The 20,135-nt window shown below is 43.5% G+C and overlaps 1 protein-coding gene and 1 pseudogene across 1 annotated transcript; both read right to left on the bottom strand.

The window, feature by feature from the left end:
* LOC139023358 (probable polypeptide N-acetylgalactosaminyltransferase 8) overlaps positions 1-1,955 on the bottom strand; it is an 11,912-nt pseudogene extending 9,957 nt beyond the window's left edge.
* A 9,374-nt stretch (positions 1,956-11,329) lies between these two features.
* LOC111949374 (dual specificity tyrosine-phosphorylation-regulated kinase 4-like) lies at positions 11,330-19,730 on the bottom strand. Its single transcript, XM_023966478.1, has 14 exons — positions 19,015-19,730; positions 18,250-18,339; positions 16,860-17,033; positions 16,584-16,698; positions 16,218-16,381; positions 15,953-16,089; positions 15,678-15,818; positions 15,345-15,483; positions 15,106-15,187; positions 14,811-14,983; positions 14,635-14,695; positions 13,995-14,124; positions 13,413-13,609; positions 11,330-13,217 (listed from the first exon to the last, which is right to left on the bottom strand). The coding sequence occupies exons 1-14, from the start codon at positions 19,069-19,071 to the stop codon at positions 12,934-12,936; spliced, it is 1,944 nt and encodes a 647-aa protein (XP_023822246.1). The 5' UTR covers positions 19,072-19,730; the 3' UTR covers positions 11,330-12,933.
* Between the last annotated feature and the right edge of the window lie 405 nt (positions 19,731-20,135).

Below are 20,135 nucleotides of genomic sequence, written 5' to 3' on the forward strand. Positions count from 1 at the left end.
TTCCTCTTGAGTGGACAGCTTGATGAAAACCAGTCAATATTCAGGTCAACAAGAAAGTAGACCTCTCTGTTTACATCACATACGTACACTATCAAGCATTTGACACACATTATTTAGACTGACTGTTAGCACTTTGTGGCCCATAGCAACACCACAAAACAAAAGGCTTTAGATGTGCCAAGTGAACCTCCAACCACAACACTCAATAACACTTGACATAAGATCTTCTCTAAGCATTACAGGGATATGGCTCTGAATATATGCAGCAACACCTCCCCCATAAGCATTTCTGTCTCTTCTATAGATGTTATATCCTGTTATATCCTATTTGTTATTCTAATGCTGTCTAATCAATTTATGAAATACTATAAATGGAAAGTTTAATACTCATTATTTTCCATTGTAATTGTAGTTTACTTCTTTTAACAATTGATGTATTTTATTGCTTTTCTATATTTTYTTTATTACAATCCCTATTATGGCTAGTATTGGGTGTAGAATWATGCGACTACTCTATGGGAACTTTGTAATATTTAGAAGAGTAGTCTTTGTGTCTCAGAACATTTGGTTATCAATAAATAGTTTATCGACTACAAGAGCTACACGTTTCCCTTTTCATCTATTCTCCTTGAAGATTGGGTACAGAACTTTGCGCCGTTCTGCATTTTTTTAATCTGCACTGTTGTTTGAAACTCTGTTTCCGCCTGGGAGAATGAACTTAATGTAACTGTGGTAAAAGTGTTTTCTTCTTTGTAACTGTAAAATAAAGCAATAAGGCAAACTTTGGCACATACAAGTTGATAGATCAAAACGGAATAAATGTAGTTCATCAAGCAATAGTATACAGGATTAAAGAACATGTAACGTCTGTTCTCCTCCTCTTCGTCTGAAGAGGAGGAGTAGGGATCGGACCAAAACGCAGCATTGTATGAAGACATAATGACTTTATTAAACAAGACGAACACTGACACGAAATACACTAGAATAACTACAAAACGACGTAGACAGACCTGAACATGTGAACTTACAATATAACACGAAGAACGCACGAACAGGAACAGACTAACCAAACGAAACAGTCCCGTGTGGTACATAAACAGACACGGAAGACAATCACCCACAAACAAACAGTGAGAACAGCCTACCTTAATATGGTTCTCAATCAGACGAAACGTAAAACACCTGTCCCTGATTGAGAACCATATCAGGCCAATAGACAATGAACCTGAACATAGAAACACATAACATAGAATGCCCACCCCAACTCACGCCCTKACCAACTAAACACATACAAAAACAAGGAAAACAGGTCAGGAACGTGACAGAACAATCTAAAATTGTCATTTTATTTATTCCTTTATTAGTTTATTTAAACCCTTTATTTAACCGAGAACAGGTTCCCTTTTACAATAATCACTGTGAAGTGTGAAATAACTTTCTGGGATCAACTCTACATGTAGGCTCAGGCTAGATTCTAATTTGTTCTCAAATTCTCCCCTMTAMATCTGCCCTACCAGCTACAACAGTGGCAGACTGTAGTCCAGGCATAGTATGTGGACAGAGCTTCTGGTATTTCTCTTCYAGGTAAGTCACAGGTAAATGAAGGAGATTGAGACTCACCCAGCTTCTCAATGTGAGCTTCCATCTTCTCCAGCCTCTTGAGCATGTCCTGGCCCCTGACCGAGTCATTTTGATGGGCCCTCTGCAGTAGCTCCCCATGAGAAGCAATCTCCTGCTTAATAGATGTGATGTAGAGTATTCCAGCAGCCATGGCCAGCAAAGGGGYCAGCCCTCGRACCCAGCCTAGCCTCATCATCCCTCTGAKTGTAAGCGCTCAGCCTGGGGATACAGACAGGATGGCCTTCCTCTCTTACTCTCCCACTAAGATCCAGGCACGCCTGAAAGGAGKGAGTGTGAGGTGCACCATACCTGGCTGGCACCCAGTGGGTGTGAGTTTCTCGTCCTGATATTAAAATTAGTTTCTGATTAAAGGCGCACAGTCACTYTTATTTGCCTTTGGCCCATTCATCTTTAACTTGATAGTCCTTTGTCCTGAAAGTGCAAGTAAAATGATATACCAACCCCCTTTTCAAAYATTTGAAGAAGGATTCAGAATATGTTGTATCCTGTTAGAATRATTTTGCATAAGTGAACAGGTCAAAAACATGCACCTAATGGATTCAATTTGKCATTCAAGTCATTGTTGAGGCCTAGGAATAAATGCTGAAAGTCACAATACTACTGGCTGCAAAGTTGGGRCTCTCTGAAAGTGATGGTCTTGGTTGTCACTAGCTCTTTGTCTTGTATTTCAAACTCAAGTCCACAATAAAGAGTATCTGTAATAAAAAAAAACTATTCAAGCAAAGCCAACATAAGGTGATAATGTATTGGGCCTATAGTTTACTGCACAAACGTCATTGCTACAGTACTGTTTTTAATTGGTTAATTTAGCATAGGCTTACATTTTTTAAGTCGTGCAAAAAAAATCTGAGCGGTAGATCTTGGCTTGCATTTTGACTCAGAAAGTGATCTTGATTTAGGAGATTTGTAGAGTGATTTTATCAAATTTACAAACACGGTACCTAAACCAAACTTTTCCAAGACGCGAAAGAGGTATGACCATTCAACCCTATCAAAGGCCYTTTCAGCGTCGAGGGAGACTGCGACACTAGGTATTTTGTTTTTGCTAGCAAGGTGAATTATATCAAAGAACCTTCTGAGATTATTGGAAGACAATCTATTAATTATGACGCCAGTCTGATCTGGGTTGACCAACAGGGGAAAACATGACTCCAGTCTCTTAGATAGCATCTTGGTGACCAGTTTACAATCTGTGTTAAGGAGAGAGATTGGTCTATAGGWGGCGCACTTTAGCGGGTTTTTCCCTTTCTTGTGGATTACAGTAATCACTGCTTGAGAGAAAGACTCTGGAAAGCAGTTGTCTTCCCCGGCTTTTTTAAGTACCTCCATAAGGTAGGGGACCAACARCTCCCTAAATTCTTTATAGAACTCTGGAGGGAAGCCATCCTTCCCAGGAGWTGTATTAGAAGGTAGGGATTTAATGGCTTCCAACAATTCAGGAACTGAGAAGTGTTCACGCGCTCTCTGTCTTCCTCTGACAGGCATGGGAGGTTGAGAGAGGAGAGAAAGGAGTCGATCTCTGATAGATCATTGCTTGATTGGGAAGTGTAGAGGTCTTCATARTATTTCTTAAAAGTATTATTCATTTCAGTAGGGTCGAAAGATATCTCATTAGTAAGAGTTTCTATGGCATTAATTGTCCTCTTACTTTCCTCTGCTTTCAGTTGCCATGCCAATACTTTGTGAGCTTTCTCTCCAAGCTCGTAATAACGCTGTTTTGATTTAGTGATGACCCTCTCAGCTTGATATGTGTTCAGAATATTATATTTCAGTTTTTTATTTACCAAAAGCCTGTATAGATCTTTAGTCTGGCCTCTTTGGTAGGTTTTCTCTAGCTCAGAGATTTCAGATTCAAGGGCATTCAGTTCCGCACCGTGTTTTCTCTTCAGCCCTTTAGTATAGGACATGCTCTGTCCCCTCAGATAGGCTTTCAATGTGTCCCGAAGAATGAAACTGTCAGGAGCGGAGGGTTTGTTTGTCAATGTAAAAATATTGATCTGCTCTTTGATGAATGCACAAAATTCAGGTTGCTTTAGGAGTGTAGAATTTAGTCCTCCATCTATATGCTCCATTTACCTTGGTAGGAATGGAGATTGATAATACCAGAGGAGAATGGTCAATGCAATCTGGGGAGATACTCGATATCTAACACTCTATGAAACAGTTGGGTCGATAGTAAAAAGTTATCTATGCGTATGTGTGTGTTGTGTGGGTGTGAATCAAAAGAGTAGTCCCTTTCCTGTGGGTGCAACTGTCTCCAGATGTCTAGTAAATTGAGATCTTTCATGAATGACATAAAAGAAGTGAGGGTTTATCAGAGGACCTATCAAGAACTGTATCTAAACAAAAATTAAAGTCTCCTCCACCAGTAGCCATCCTGGTGGTGCTTGAGCAACCTGAAGGAAGACATTCTGTAAACATATGGTCATCGAAGTTAGGCGCATAATATTCAATAGGGTACACGACTCTGAAAACATATGCCCTGCACCAAAACAAACTGCCCGAGGGATCAGAGATGGTGTTGTTGACGCAGAAGGGGATGTGTCTACTTATCAAATTGCAGTTCCTCTTGCTTTGGAGTTAAAAGAGGACGCAAAAAACTTGTCCTCCCATTCCTTCTTCAGTTTCTTGTGTTCACTGGCTGTAAGATGTGTTTCTTGTAAAAACACATTGTCAGCCTTTAATTTCTTAAGGTGAGTTTAGACTCTTTTCCTTTTAATCGGGTGTTAAGACCTTTTACGTTGAATGTGACATATTTTAGTGGATTAAGCATGGTTGGGTTTCAAATATGTAACCGAATGGAAATCTCTCATATGTAAATAGTCAGGAATGTTTCAAATTTAGTTTGAACACAGAAGTGACCTATCTGTCTCTTTAGGAAAGAAACAAACATAAACATAGAAAAAGAGGAAAAAAAGAAATCCCGCCCACCCCGATTGTCAGACTAAAACAACAATCCCAACCATACACTTGAATACACTTATAGGATACTTAGTCTCGCTTTCCATCTTGCTCTTACTAGCTTAACCTTGGCGTAGACTAAAACCTGCGAGCTCTCTGAGTTGAAAACAAACGTTGTGAATAGACATTTATGGCTGAATTTTTACTGCCCACGGTAAGGGCTGCTTGAGTCTCTTTTCAGGAGAGGAGAAACATAAATGGGGGGGGCGGGGGGAGCAGTGGGCTCTAAGCCACTAATTTGCTTCGCCCAGTGGATATTGACTAAACAAAATATACTCTCCTGTAAATGTAATAGAACTCACCCGGGGAAAAAACGGTTAGTTGAAAATGTACAAATCAATTATAGCGACCGGATAGCAGGGTAAACGGATCCAAATTCCAAGAAGATATCAGCAGGTCAGTCAGGACAGCCCGGATAAGAGAAAACAAACAAACTGCATCTTATCCCCAGAGAGACCATCCTGGTTCAGACGCGGTTCAGTTCTTTGAGGAAAGTGAACACTTCTCCGCGGTGTGTTGAAGAGATGGTTCAGTCTCTGTACTGACTTTCATCCGCGAGGTGGATGAGGTAGCCGGTGATGTTCTTCTCTCTAGTGCTTTGGCGGCAGGTCTGAACTCCTTGGACGTCTGGCGAGATCCGGCTCATATCCGGGAAAAGCTGACCCTCTTGCAATCGATGGTGATGTCCTTTTGGCTCTTGCGAGTTGCAGTACTTCTCTCTGTCTAGGAAACGAGGAACCTGATCAGGACGGCCCGTGGGGGCTCATCTGGCCGGGGTTTCGGCGCTGATGTTCTGTGGGCGCGTTCGATTTCCAGAGGCTTGGTGAAGTTGATTATGCTAGAGAATCCGGGATCCATTGAGTGAAGAAACGAACCGGGTCACGGCCTCGCTGTCCTCTTTCAATCGCACCACACGGATATTACTACGTCTGCTCTGGTTCTCCATCTGGTCTACTTGTTTTTGCAGGTGGCATTGTCCTTCTGCAGTTGTATAAGAACTGTCATGTCGAGCGATGGATCTTCAATGTGCTAATGCGCAACTCAGCCTCAGTCGTTCTCAAAAGGAGAATCATTCATGGAGGTTTTCAGGTGTCAATGGAAGAATGGAGTTTAGCCGATTTCTTGTCAATTTTCAGAGAAGACCTTTGTTACATCCTGAATTTCCCGAGGAGGAGTAGCCAGCATGTCGGCAGGCTCGCAAGAGGCCGAGAGCAACAGTCTGGAACTGTCATCTGAGTAATGAGGGCTAATGCAATCTTGCTAGCTGTAGGGTTTGTCATGTTTGCTCCCGCTCTTCCTTCCCCTGAGCGCTTGATGGCGGCCAAGATTACCCTGCATCACACGCTCCTGCCATCCATCACCCACACCTGCCTCTCTCTCGTCACTCGCATCAGCGTCGAAGTGGACTCACCTGGACTCACTTATTACATGTTAATTTCCTCCCCATATTTTGTCTGTTCCCTTGCTCTGTTCCCTGCTGCTGCAGTTGATGTGTTCTCTTGTCTAAGTTTTTGTTTGCTGACGCTGGTGCTTGTCTCGTTATATGTCCGTCATTTTTAAATGTTACTCCCCGTACCCTGCGTTCGTCTCTCCAGCGTCATTTTGCGTGACAGCGTTATCGTTATCTTGGGAAGTCAACGACGTTTTTGGTGGGTCCTTCTTGCCTCTCGGTCGAGGTCCAGTGGCTCTTTGGGAAGTGTATGCCTTGAAAATTTATCAGCCGATGTTAGAATTATTGTTTCAACGTTTGTTATTTAGGTAAAATCAGAAATACTTTGACAAGCTCGGTTTGTCAACGTCTGCTGAGCTCCGCGGTATCACGTGCTCCAATCCCGTATTCTTATCGGCATACTCAATAGCTTTGGTTCTCAAAATGACTGCGCCTCTGTGTTCACCAACTACTTCGCAGACAAGAGTCCGTGTGTCAAATCAAGGGCTGTTGTCCGGGTCTCTGGCAAGTCTCTATGGGGGTCCACAGAGTAAATTCTCGGGCCGACTCTTTTCTCTGTATATATCAATGATGTCGCTCTTGCTGCGGGTGATTCCCTGATACATTACATTTACATTTAAGTCATTTAGCAGACGCTCTTATCTCAGAGCGATTACAATTGGTGCATTCAACTTATGATATCCAGTGGAACAACACTTTACTAGTGCATCTAACTCTTTTAAGGGGAGGGGGTTAGAAGGATTACTTTATCCTATCCCTGGTATTCCTTAAAGAGGTGGGGTTTCAGGTGTCTCCGGAAGGTGTGATTGACTCCGCTGAACCTGGCGTCGTGAGGGAGTTTGGTTCCCACATTGGGGTGCCAGAGCAGGCGAACCAGTTTTGACTGGGCTGAGCGGGAACTGTACTTCCTCAGAGGTAGGGAGGCGCACGCCAGAGGTGGATGAATCGCAGTGCCCTTGTTTGGGTGTAAGGGCCTGATCAGAGCCTGAAGGTACGGAGGTGCCGTTCCCCTGCACAGCTCCGTAGTGTAGGGCCCTGATCCTGGAGACTATGCAGACGACACCATTCTGTATACATCTGGCCTTCTTTGGACACTGTGTTAACTAACCTCAAATGAGCTTCGATGCCATACAACACTCCTTCCGTGGCCTCCAACTGCTCTTAAACGCTAGTAAACCAAATGCATGCTTTTCAACCGTTCGCTGCTCCGCACCGCCTGCCGACTAGCATCACTACCCTGGACGGTTCTGACCTAGAATATGTGGACAACTACAAATACCTAGGAGCCTGGCTAGACTGTAAACTTTCCTTCCAAACTCATATATAAACATCTCCAATCCAAAATCAAATCTAGAATTGGCTATTTGCGCAAGAAAGCCTCCTTCACTCACGCCGCCAAACTTACCTTAGTCATTTTACTATCTTACCGATCCTCGACTTTGGCGTGTCATCTACAAATAGCTTCCAATACTCTACTCAGCAAACTGGATGCAGTCTATCAGTGCCCTCCGTTTTGTTACCAAAGCCCTTTATACCACCCACCACTGCGACCTGAATGCTCTAGTCGGCTGGCCCTCACTACATATTCGTCGCCAGACCACTGGCTCCGGTCATCTTATAGTCTATGCTAGGTAAAGCTCTGCCTATCTCAGCTCACTGGTCATGATAACAACCCCACCTGTAGCAGACGCTCCAGCACGGTATATCTCACTGGTCATCCCCAAGACACACCTCTTTTGGCCGCCTTTCCTTCCAGTTCTCTGCTACCATGACTGGAACGAATTGCAAAAATCGCTGAAGCTGGAGACTTATATTTCCCTCACTAACTTCAAACATAAGCTATCTGAGCAGCTTACCGATCGCTGCAGCTGTACATATTCCATCTGTAAATAGCCCACCCAATCTACCTACCTCATCCCCATATTGTTTTTATTACTTTTCTGATCTTTTGCACACCAGTACTCTACTTACACATCACATCTGCTCAGTTAATCACTCTGTGTTCATCTGCTAAATTGTAATTACTTCGCTACAATGGCCTATTTCTTTTTACCTCACGCCATTTGCACACACACTGTATATAGACTTTCTTTTTTTCTATGTGTTATTGACTGTACGCTTGTTTTATTCCATGTGTAACTCTGGGTTTGTTGTTTGTGTCGCACTGCTTTGCTTTATCTTGGACAGGTCACAGTTGTAAATTTACAACTCCGACTGGCCAAGATAAAGCAAACGACAAAAACAAAGAGTTACACTATAACAAAATACAGTCAATACACAATAGAAAAAATAATAGTGTACAGTGTGTGAAATGTAGAAAGAGTAGGGAGGTAAGGCAATAATAGGAGCCATAGAGGTGAAAAGTAATTGCAATTTAGCATTAACATTGGAGTGCTAGATGTGCAGATGATGATGTACAAGTAGAGATACTGGGGTGCAAAAGAGCAAGAGGATAAATAACAACATGGGGATGAGGAAGTTGGGTGTGCAGTGGTGGGTAGTATATTGTATTGTAGTGGGACATCTGAAAAAGCTTAGCGGTGATGTCGCAAAGGAACACCAAAAGAACACCAAYGATTGGAATCTATTTGGATGGGTTCAGTCATTATTTGGTGTTATGGGAGTTACAATATTTAATTGGTTGATTTATGGCTTAGTGATCTTTTCTACAATAATGCTTATTATAACTTGTGTTAAGAAATTGTGCAGCAAAGCCRTTGAGACTATTCTTGACATGCCATTACTGASCCYTGAAGGAGACGCCTCAGAACACTATTTACCTGATTTATTTCCTATGTCTGATTACGAATATGATAATCCATAACATTGAGGTAAAAACATTAAGTTAATGGTGCAGCATGTCCTTAGGCCATTCTCACGGTGGGGGTTATGTGAATGGTGCCCCCAAGGTAGAGTTAAGGGCCTACTGTCATGGTGACCCTGTGGCAACATGGACAGTCTCAATGAAGTGATTGCCTCATATGTTCCTTTGCCCCTTCTGAGAATGAATTACACTATGTGAAGGGTTGAAACACAATGACAACGGAGGTAATTTACTAAGTGTAAGAAAGTCTTTCATTTTTCCTCATGTTAATGTTTGTTTAATGAAAATGCTTGTAAGTAATTTTCTATTAGGTTGAGACAAAATTAGTCATGCTATCCCGTGTTTTACTATTTAAAGAATTGTCTCGTTATATGCTAGTGTTTTTTCTAACCTGATACAAACTTGGCTTTGTGGGACTTAGTCATGAGACTGGTCTTACAGGTAAGTGCYGTTTGGGTGCGATCACAGCATGTGACATCCCATGGGTTTACTAGCTTCAGGAAGTCACATGTATGGAGACTTGCAGAAAATAGCACATTATAGTGTTTGCTGTTGTGAATGCAGTTACACGGTTGAGCCCTCGTGCTATCAACCCCGTGCTATCTTAAATCTGCACATACAACTAATTGCCTTTAATAAACTTTCTGCTGACTGCCACGTATACAAATAGGATGTACTTCTCTATAAAAGCTGAGAACCGATACTGTTCACTGGTTGTTAACTGTGCAACTGTTGAAGTGCATAGTAAACTGCTTCATTTTTGCAAATCTTATAATAAAGTGTTGTTTGAAATAATCTGCAGTCTCTCTTCTCTTTGATTAGAATTTCTACAACACGATCGACTAGGAATGGCTTGTAGATCTCCCAGTAAATCATGATCGATCAGTTGGTGACCACTGCTCTAGAAAGTTGAGTGAAKTTCAATCTCGTGCTTCTCTCATCATCTCTCATCATTAAGGGCACCAGCTATTGTCTGTGGGGCTCTCTTAAATAACAATGCTCAGCGAGCACTGAAAAATAAACAAGAAAACCATTAAAATTACAATTGAAACATGGTAAAAAATACATATTTCATTTTAGACATTGCCAATGTGACCTGGTTATGTATACATACAGTGCTTGAGATATAAAAAAGAAACGTCCCTTTTTCAGGACCCTGTCTTTCAAAGATAATTCGTAAAAATCCAAATACCTTCACAGATCTTCATTGTAAACGGTTTAAACACTGTTTCCCATGCTTGTTAAATTAACCATAAACAATTAATGAACATGCACCTGTGGAACGGTCGTTAAGACACTAACAGCTTACTGACGGTAGGCAATTAAGGTTAAGGAAAACTTAAGACACTGAAGAGGCCTTTCTACTGACTCTGAAAAAAACCAAAAGAAAGATGCCCAGGGTTCCTGCTCATCTGTGTGAACGTGCCTTAGCTGTGCCTCAGCTGCGTGCCTCAGCTGCGTGAAAGTGCCTTGCATGCTGCAAGGAGGCATGAGGACTGCAGATGTGGCCAGGGCAATAAATTGCATGTCCATACTGTGAGACGGGACAGACAGCTGATCGTCCTCGCATTGGCAGACCACGTGTAACAACACCTGCACAGGATCGGTACATCCGAACATCACACCTGCGGGACAGTTACAGGATGGCAACAACAACTTCCCGAGTTACASCAGGAACGCACAATCCCTCCATCAGTGCTCAGACTGTCCGCAATAGGCTGAGAGAGGCTGGACTGAGGGCTTGTAGGCCTGTAGTAAGGCAGGTCCTCACCAGACATCACCGGCAACAACGTTGTCTATGGGCACAAACCCTCAGCCGCTGGACCAGACAGGACTGGCAAAAAGTGCTCTTCACTGACGAGTCACGGTTTTGTCTCACCAGGGTACCCTTCCTGCAGGCTCATCCTGACATGACCCTCCAGCATGACAATGCCACCAGCCATACTGCTCGTTCTGTGCGTGATTTCCTGCAAGACAGGAATGTCAGTGTTCTGCCATGGCCAGTGAAGAGCCTGGATCTCAATCCCATTGAGCACGTCTGGGACCTGTTGGATCGGAGGGTGAGGGCTAGGGCCATTCCCCCCCAGAAATGTCCAGGAACCTGTAGGTGCCTTGGTGGAAGAGTGGGGTAACATCATCTCACAGCAAGAACTGGCAAATCTGGTGCAGTCCATGATGAGATGCACTGCAGTACTTAATGCAGCTGGTGGCCACACCAGATACTGACTGTTACTTTTGATTTTGACCCCCCCTTTGTTCAAGGACACATTATTCAATTTATGTTAGTCACATGTCTGTGGAACTTGTTCAGTTTATGTCTCAGCTGTTGAATCTTATGTTCATACAAATATTCACACATGTTAAGTTTGCTGAAAATAAACGCAGTTGACAGTGAGAGGACGTTTCTTTTTTTGCTGAGTTTATTACCACAAATATTTCATATACAGGTCACACCTTAAACCAATAAGTTAATCATAACAAAAGTGTAAAATGTACATTAAATTATGTACTGTTCAAAAGGAAATATAAACAATTTCTGATCATGTTACAAATATAAAAACACTGTTTTAAAATTACTTTCTCTAACTGGAGCATGTGAAAAGCAACAGCACCAGTTTCCTTAAAAAGAAGCTTACAGAGAACAAAAAAGCTACCTTCCTTCATTTGGCCCAGGTTTTATTGAAGAAAGCTGAACATTGTAGCAAATTGTCCTTTTGTCAAGGTAAGAGAATTTAATCAAAATAGATGGAACTGCTTTGATGAGGAATTAAGAGCTTTTTAAAAACGATGTTTGTGTGAGGGGTAAAAAACAGACGATGCATTGTGGGTCAGAGAGAAGTTACTTTGGATGCTGAAAGGCACATTTGAATAACAAGTGGTGAGGATCACTGGTCAGAATATTCCTGTTTTGTAGACACTGGGAAACTTTGTATATGACAATGACGTATGAAGAATATCAAACCATCCAATCCCAGTCCAAGCTTGGCATTTCAGGTCATGAAAATAACACTCCTTTTCATTGACCACTTGAGGGGCCTGTTTTTGAGCTAACAGTTGTCAGCTCGACAGCCCTTTCACTGACTTACAAGTGATTGTCATTTTATTCARTAACACCTAGAGTTTTATGAATCTTCATAATAAACTAGTAATGAAACAATACTAATAATACTATGGTCAACAACCACAAATGATTGAGTCAAAGTCAAACTCCATAAACTCTGAGTAATCTCTAGATCAGTTTGTGCACACTAGTGCTTAACGTTTTTCCACTATCACCATCATCTCTGTGCATGGGAGATGCTTTGTGCTGCAAAGAGCCTTAAACATCGCATCCATGGCACGGGCAACTCCTTGGGCTTGCCATGCGTATTGCAGTGCAAACACGTGGGCCGGGGCTTAACCTATGTATATTTTGGGTCAAACATCCGTGTTGTCAAAGCCAAAACTTCAATTCCAGTAGAAAACGTGCAGGGAATTAGCCTACTCAAAAGAGCTTTAAACCTCTGGCAAAATGACAGTAAATGTGGCTCGGCCTAACCTGGCTAGACCGAGAGTGGAAAACAGGCAAATCTGGGCATTGATCTGGGTTCTAAGCCGAGGGATCCCACCTCACAGAATCTCTCAGACATTTTAAACTAATGCAAGTGACCTGTGCTAYTTTCCAAGCTTATGACAAGTGAATGTGGCCACATTCTAGACGCAATAAGCCCATTTGTGACTACTGCAATACCAGAGAAGACCAACATTTGCTGATACACAGCTCATTTAACTCTACCCAAAGACTCTGTGTTCCAAAGACCTCTCCTGCAGCGAGACAGAGTCCAAGCGCTAAACATACCGATGGACTAGGAAATATATTCTATAGTGCAGCACATATATAACAAATTGATGACCCACTACATCTACAAAACAGGATACACTCCAACCATGACCCCCATTTAATGTTATTAATATGTGTCTTATGTTTGACCTCTGATGATATTAACCCTGATGTGACCTATGCATCCCCCCTCCCCTCAACCCCCTCCCAGCCCCAAGCCCTCTGTCCCTGGGGCCTTCATGTGATGGGGGACAGGCCCTGCTGGGGCTSCAGACTGTCCCTGTCTGCGTCTGCAGTGTACTCCAGCTGGGGTCTGATGACGATGTGGACTGATCTCTCCCTAGGTACCTCCTGCTTGCTGCTGCTAACAGCCCTGGTGCTCTTGGTCCTGCCCTCGCCCATCTGGCCCTCGGCCGAAGCCCCGATCGGACGCAAGCGCTCGGCGGACGCCAGCTTCACAGAGTTCTCTCTCTTGGGCCTGTCTGTGGCATTGGAGAACGGGCTGTAGAATGCCTTGTCAACTGCGTCAGAAAGGCGGAAGTAAGATGCCTGTTACTTCATGTCAATCATAGAGATGTGGAGAAAATGTAGTCTTTGTGTCAATTTGCCACTCTCAAAGTCTAAAAAATGCCTAGTGCAGATTTTATTTTTTTAAACATGTAAACACATACATATGAGGACATGGTGGTAGTATGGTAGATGACTGCTCCTCTTACCTATCTTGYTGATGAGGGCTGGTTTGTGGGGAATGTGCTGCTCTATCTTGTTGTTCTTGTTGTTCTCCACGTTGCTCAGGCTCTCCCTGGGTCTTCTCACGGTGCTGGTCTTGGGCCGAAACTTGTTGGAGCGGGCCCCCTGGATCCACTCATGTTGCATGGCCTCGTCGGGCGTCATGCGCTTCTTAGGGTCCCACCTGACAGAGAGAAGAGAGCAGAGAGTCAGTCAGASGGAGAATCTCAATTGCAKACACCACRCGTGCTCTGTCAGAGGTCCCTCCCCTCTGACCTTCTCCTCCATTGGGTTTTGAGATGGAGGCGAGGAGAGAGAAGAGAGGAAGTGAGGAGTATGCAAATGAGATTCTCCCAGAGAGAACCAAAGGTAAAACCCCACACTGGGCTTCCTTGTAGATTTCAATCTCAAATCGGCCTCACCTGGAGGAGTAAACGGTAAATAAACTTAAGTCAATAATAATGCGAAAGAGGGCTCGCTTCACATGACTCCTTAGTATTAGTAGTATTTGAGATTGGGTAATTCTATGGCTGTGTAATTGACAGGTGTACAGTATGCACAGTACGTACGTGAGACAGTGTTTGATGAAATCCAGAAAGACAGGATCGTTGGTCTTCAGGACACTGGCCAGATCCTTGGAGTTGGGCTGTCTCTTTCTCCCCCTGCTGTTGGTGATGTTCCTGGGGTTGCCCTTGGAATCTGCACAATCCCAACCAGTGATTAATCAATAAGAGGATCTCTTACTAAGAATTATAAACTGGGTAGTTTGGGTCCTGGATGCTGATTGGCTGAAACAGCATTTCAKCCATGTGTATATCAGACTATATACCACGGTTGTGACGTAAACATACTWGTTTACTGTTCTATTTATGTTGGTAACCRGTTTATAATTGCAATAAGGCAGCTCTGGGGTTTGTGGTATATGGTCAATATACCACAGCTAAGGGCTGTATCCAGGCACTCCCTTTCACGTTGTGCCTAAGAACAACCCTCAGCTGTGTTATATGGCCAATATACCACACTCCCTCAGGCTTATTGCTTAAACATCCTCTGACACTAAAATTATGCAAATCCCTATGTCAGAAATGTATACATTTAACTGTGATCCTATTGGTACATCAGTAGAAGTGAAAGGTCTCAGTTAAACAGAATTTCAATCGAACAGTCAAAGAGAAAACCACGTGACTGTACTAGATCAAAAACACTTACCAAAAAAATGCCTTTTCCTGGTCGCTGTCGACAAGAAATCATTTGGAGGCATTCCCAGCACCTAAGAACAAATCAGGTGAACACACACAGTSAGTAATATATCACCGTTGCCAAACCACAATGTTGAAAGAGCCATTAACAAAGAGAACATGGTATTGTAGGTACTAGGTAGGTACCTCCATGATGCAGGCAATCTGMTCCACCTCACTCTCCCCAGGGAAGAGGGGGAAGCCAGTGTAGAGCTCAGCCAGGATGCAGCCAAAGCTCCACATGTCAATGGCCATGCTGTAGGGATGGCCCAGGAGCACCTCTGGGGAACGGTAGAAGCGGCTCTGGATGTAGGTGTAAACTGTGGAGGAGGAGAGCCAGGAATTATGTATGCTATAATGTGATACTATAATGAGTTTGTGCCGCCTGTTTGCCTACTTGCTCTAACCTTACATTAGGAAACCTACAAACTAAGACACTCGCCTCTCTGCTGCTCGTAGCAGCTGGAGCCAAAGTCAATGACCTTGATGTTGCCTTGGCCTTTGTGTGACAGAAGGATGTTTTCCTGGAAAATAAATACCCAAGTATGAGCATATCCTCTCTCGATCTCCTGTGGCACCATTATACTGAACCAACAATGAATATGTTTGCAAATATGCTTCACTTTTCATTATGTAATGTTAAGGTTGTTAGGGGTTAAAGGTCATGGCTAGGGGTCATACCGGTTTTAGGTCACAGTGGATGATCTTTTCTTTGTGCAGCATCTGCAGGCACTTGAGGAGGGAGTAGGCAAAGCGGCGCACCAGGATCTGGCTGAAGCCCTGGAAGTTGTTCTTCTTGATGAGTTCGTACAGGTTCACTCTGCACGGTCAAAGATAAGCAAACATCCTTTAGATTTAAATGCCCAAATAATCTTCATACTACATGTTTACCTCCTGTGGATGAAATATAGCAGAAGTATTCTCTCCTGAACTAAATAAACAAATAACAAAAAGGTATTATTGTATTTCTGAATATGATCTTATATTTGGCCCTACAGTGTCCGTCAATCCTACCCCAGGAGCTCGAAGGAGATGCAGAGATGGTTCCGGAAGTAGAAGTGCTCCTTCATGTGAATGACGTTGTGTTGGTTGTCTCTGTCCTTCCGTCTCAACGCATCCAGGATCTTCAACTCCACCATGGCCTGGTGGTGGAACCTGCAGACAATCATAACAGAGAAGCAGTGTTATAACATGTGTCATAGCGTGTCATAACATGTTATTAGTGAAAGGTTGGTATTTGACAACCCAGCTGTGCTATGATATGCTAGCTAGCTAGTGGTGTTAGTCACCTTTTCTTGTTGCGAATGACCTTGATGGCGACAAGTTCATTGGTCTTGTGATCCAGGCACTTCAGGACCTGTCCGAAGGATCCTTTCCCGATCACCTCGAGCACCTCAAACCGGAAGCCTATGTGGTCATGCGCGACCTGCAGAAAAAAGGGCATCATTTACTTTAAAGCAATACTGCAAAAACTTTACTCTATATGGCACTAAAACTGGTTCTGAAATTCACAGAGCTTCTTTACTGCCATCTTTGTGCCCATTTTTATGTTACCTTCAGATAGCCTCCGCTCTCATCATCGTAGCCAGAGTTATGGGGCAGGCTGGGGGAACCCTCCATCTTCTTGGCATCCAGGCCCAGGTACCAGACCTCGGAGTAGTCCATGATCTCCTCCTGCTCATGCTCAGTCAGACGATCTTTGAACACCTTCAGGACCTCTGTATAGGAGGGAAAGGACATTTCTGTCAGCAAATCCCAGTTTGCATTTGTTTCTTCCTGATTAAATAAGATCAAGGAACAGAAAACTCTTTCTCCTTTAGAATTGCCAATACTAAATCGCCAACACCAGCACCTTCCACCAACGCTTCCCTACTCTCCAACTCCTACTCAGACCTAGTCCTACCCTTAGCCCACACACACCTGCAGGAGACATGGGCAGATTGTGTCCCTCAATATTCCTCTCCTGCTCCTGATTGTTCTTCCTGTTGATGGACTCTGGCAGACTCTCCACTGTGGAGCTCTGTGATCTCTCATCCTGTCAATTGTAAAACATACAGGAAATTAACTAGTTGCAGAGGTTTTGCATGGTAACAATTTAACACTTATAATTTCTCAGCAGAATGTTTAATTGCTTCAATATACTAGGCTCGAAGTACATAATACCAAGAGATTAGACTAATTGTAACAAGGACTCACCTGGAAGCTTTCCTGGTGCCTAGTTCCTGAAAGCTGCCTATCACAGGTGTTCTGCAGGCCCTTGCTGGTGATGTTGGGCAGGATGCATTCGGACAGGTGATGGTACTTGACATTGTTTACAACCAAGGGCTTAGTATCCAGCTTGGGCAGGGTGCCTTTGCCCGAGCCACAGTTCTACAGCCAGAACAAGAGAGAGAGGGAGGCAGAGAGAGAAGGACCCACATTTAGAGGGTCATCCAGGTTAAATCTACAGAGATAATACAGGTGTTGTTACATAACGAGGTTTGAGGCACTGGGTGTTTCTAGTTTTCCTGCTGATTCAGTAATGAGGCAGCAAGTAGCCTGTGGTGCCCAGAAAGGGCATAGAGTTACCTGCAAGGGCGAGAGTGAAGCAGGGTCTAAAGCCTTGGAGGTCTGCTTTTCGACAGAAGCTTTCACTGCAGCCCGACTCGGAGTCTCTCTCTCCATTTATTTTTCCTTCACTCTCTCTTTGTTTATAGGCTGCTAGTCTTTCTCGGTACTCTATGTAACACATTCTCTCAAAAGCTGCCCAAAAGGCTAGGTTATACCAGGGCACCACCTCTGACTGAAGGATAGAGCTGTGCTGTAGTTACAGTAGTATGGCTCTCGTGGCCTTATTGATTTGAACTGAAACAGCGCTGCCAAATTGAGAGGGGAATTTCTATTAATAGAACGCACTGTTTAATATCCAGGGCTTTACTGCAGTCTCTGCAAGATTAATTATTCATAAAGAGCTATATATAGCCTGTCTCTTATACACATCTAGATGTGTATAAGAGACAGGGCCTGCACCCCTCCACTCATACTGCCTGCCCTGACCTGCCCCAGGCATAGCCCCTATTCCTCTTTAATCACACACACACACACACACCTGTCTCTTATACACATCTAGATGTGTATAAGAGACAGGTAGTATGGCTCTCGTGGCCTTATTGATTTGAACTGAAACAGCGCTGCCAAATTGAGAGGGGAATTTCTATTAATAGAACGCACTGTTTAATATCCAGGGCTTTACTGCAGTCTCTGCAAGATTAATTATTCATAAAGAGCTATATATAGCAACATGGTACCGAAGACAGTTACCTCTGCACCCGGCAGGCACGTTTTCACACTGTTATTTAGGCCATTGAATCCTTTGGGATAAGGCAAATGACTTTTCATCTTAAAACTCAGGATCCAATCAGCAGGGACTAACAACTGGTGATAACTACCCTGCTCCGTCTTTTCAGAGGTGCGTGCTGGGCTGTTCCGTCRTACAGTATTCCCCCACACGACCAGATCATGACACATTAATCGTATTCCCCCGCACACCCACAGACAAGAGCAGAATACTGGAGCAGAATACTGGAGGACCAGGGAGTAGGTTTACCTGCTGCTGCTGGTAGGCCCGGCTGGACCCAAGGCGTGTGCATTCAGGTTGGAGTTTGTGTTGCTGGGAGTAGTCATCGGGCTTCCCTGTCTGTGGGGATTGGGTGAGAAAAGGATGTCATATAATATGCGCGAGGTGAAGATGAACACACTCGTGCACACACCTACACATAGGCACACATTATTTTTGCTTGGCCCCAGCACTCACACGTGCGCACACACACACCGACTGCATATAGAAAATCTATGACGGCCAACGTCCTAATTAAATTACAATGTATTTTTAGAACTAGCGATGATTCTCAAATGTGGTTTATATGCAGGGGGGGGGGGGGTATTCCACTATGGCTACAGTAGACACATTAAGCCCATTTTTGAATACTGCAATATAAAAATGTGCAGTAGCCCAAATATATTGTGAATCCAGTGCTGACACCAGCTAGGTGTCAGCCGTGACAAACAAATCATATTAACCCAGTAGACCCCAGGAAGCCAATGATCCATTCCTGAGCACACCAAGCTGTAGATCATGGGGATTGAAGTGGGTTAGTCCATCTGAAGGTCAGTGGAACCATGAAACCATGGGAGTAATTGTGTCAAYGCATTGACATCTGATTCTGAAAACAGTTGGAAAGTGTTTTCAGACCTAATTACTGACTGTACAGTACACTTAAAGTTAGCGATGAAAGTGCAGAGGTTCCAAATACAGGACTGTGAACTAAAACAAAATGCAAAAAAGACCATGTTGAATTTGTTTAAACCTCACCTTGATATGAATTTCTGGAAACATTGCGTTATAACCTGGGTGAATTCCAATTATCATCGAGAGTCACTCCTAGTTGGTCCACGTGAGCGCACAGCTTGAAAACATTCCCAGGCTCAATTTTATTCCCGAGTAAACGCAGAAACCAATATTCCGCTTCGCATCAAAACGACGTTGGGGCTCGGTGGTAACTGCAGAGTAGTGCTGCTGAATAGTAATGAACGGACTGTAGATGCAGAAAAATGCTTTGTCAGCCGAAGATTATGGAGAGTGTGCAAGCTGTTGTTAGACTGACGCGCATATCGTCGGAGAGCCACCGGTTAGGGTATTCTAGGGTCACAGTTTATTCCACATCGACAAGCCTTGGACACCCGGTATAGATTGTTTGTCAATTCATTCAACTGTCCAACTCCACACAGACTCCTCTGGTACCGCATACATAACTTTCCAAGCATGAGAATCAACATTGCGCGTAAAACCGTTATGTAGCTGGTAGCTTATAGAACCATGTACAGTATTTGCCAAGTCCCCCAGCAAAACAAAATCCGTCGACCGTTTGTGACCAAGCTCAAACAACAACAAATCCCCTCTCTCTAGCCCGTGTATGACACCATTTTTTCTTAAATCCCAAAATCCTTGGGTTGAGTCTTCGCKGTTTTTATCTCACCGTGTAGGCCTACTGAAGATGCACCTACACTGGATCAACGCTCACGTGTCAGACTCACTGTCCGGGAACTGAAACTCAGAGCAACACTGCTGAATAGCAACCACACATCTGAGGCTAATGATTACTACTTCACTTTAGTCTCCCACGAAGGTACCATCAAAATAACCACATTAAACATGGAATATTGAATGACATCACAACAGCTTTACATTTGTAAAGATCTTTAGGTTGTAAACATGCAATTGTCAAAAAACAGTACTAAATCATCAAATGTTTAATCATTGGATCAGTTTTTAATCACACACACACACACACACACACACACACACACCGCTGTGTCTTCCTATAATTGTTGGAGGACCAACAATTAATTGCCATTCAAAATCCTGTTTTCCCTAACCCTTAACCTAAAACAGCCTTTTCATAAGTGAGGACAGGAATGTCCTCACTTCTCAAA

This window comes from Salvelinus sp. IW2-2015, linkage group LG3 (genome assembly GCF_002910315.2).
Source record: "Salvelinus sp. IW2-2015 linkage group LG3, ASM291031v2, whole genome shotgun sequence".
NCBI classification, from domain to species: domain Eukaryota; kingdom Metazoa; phylum Chordata; class Actinopteri; order Salmoniformes; family Salmonidae; genus Salvelinus; species Salvelinus sp. IW2-2015.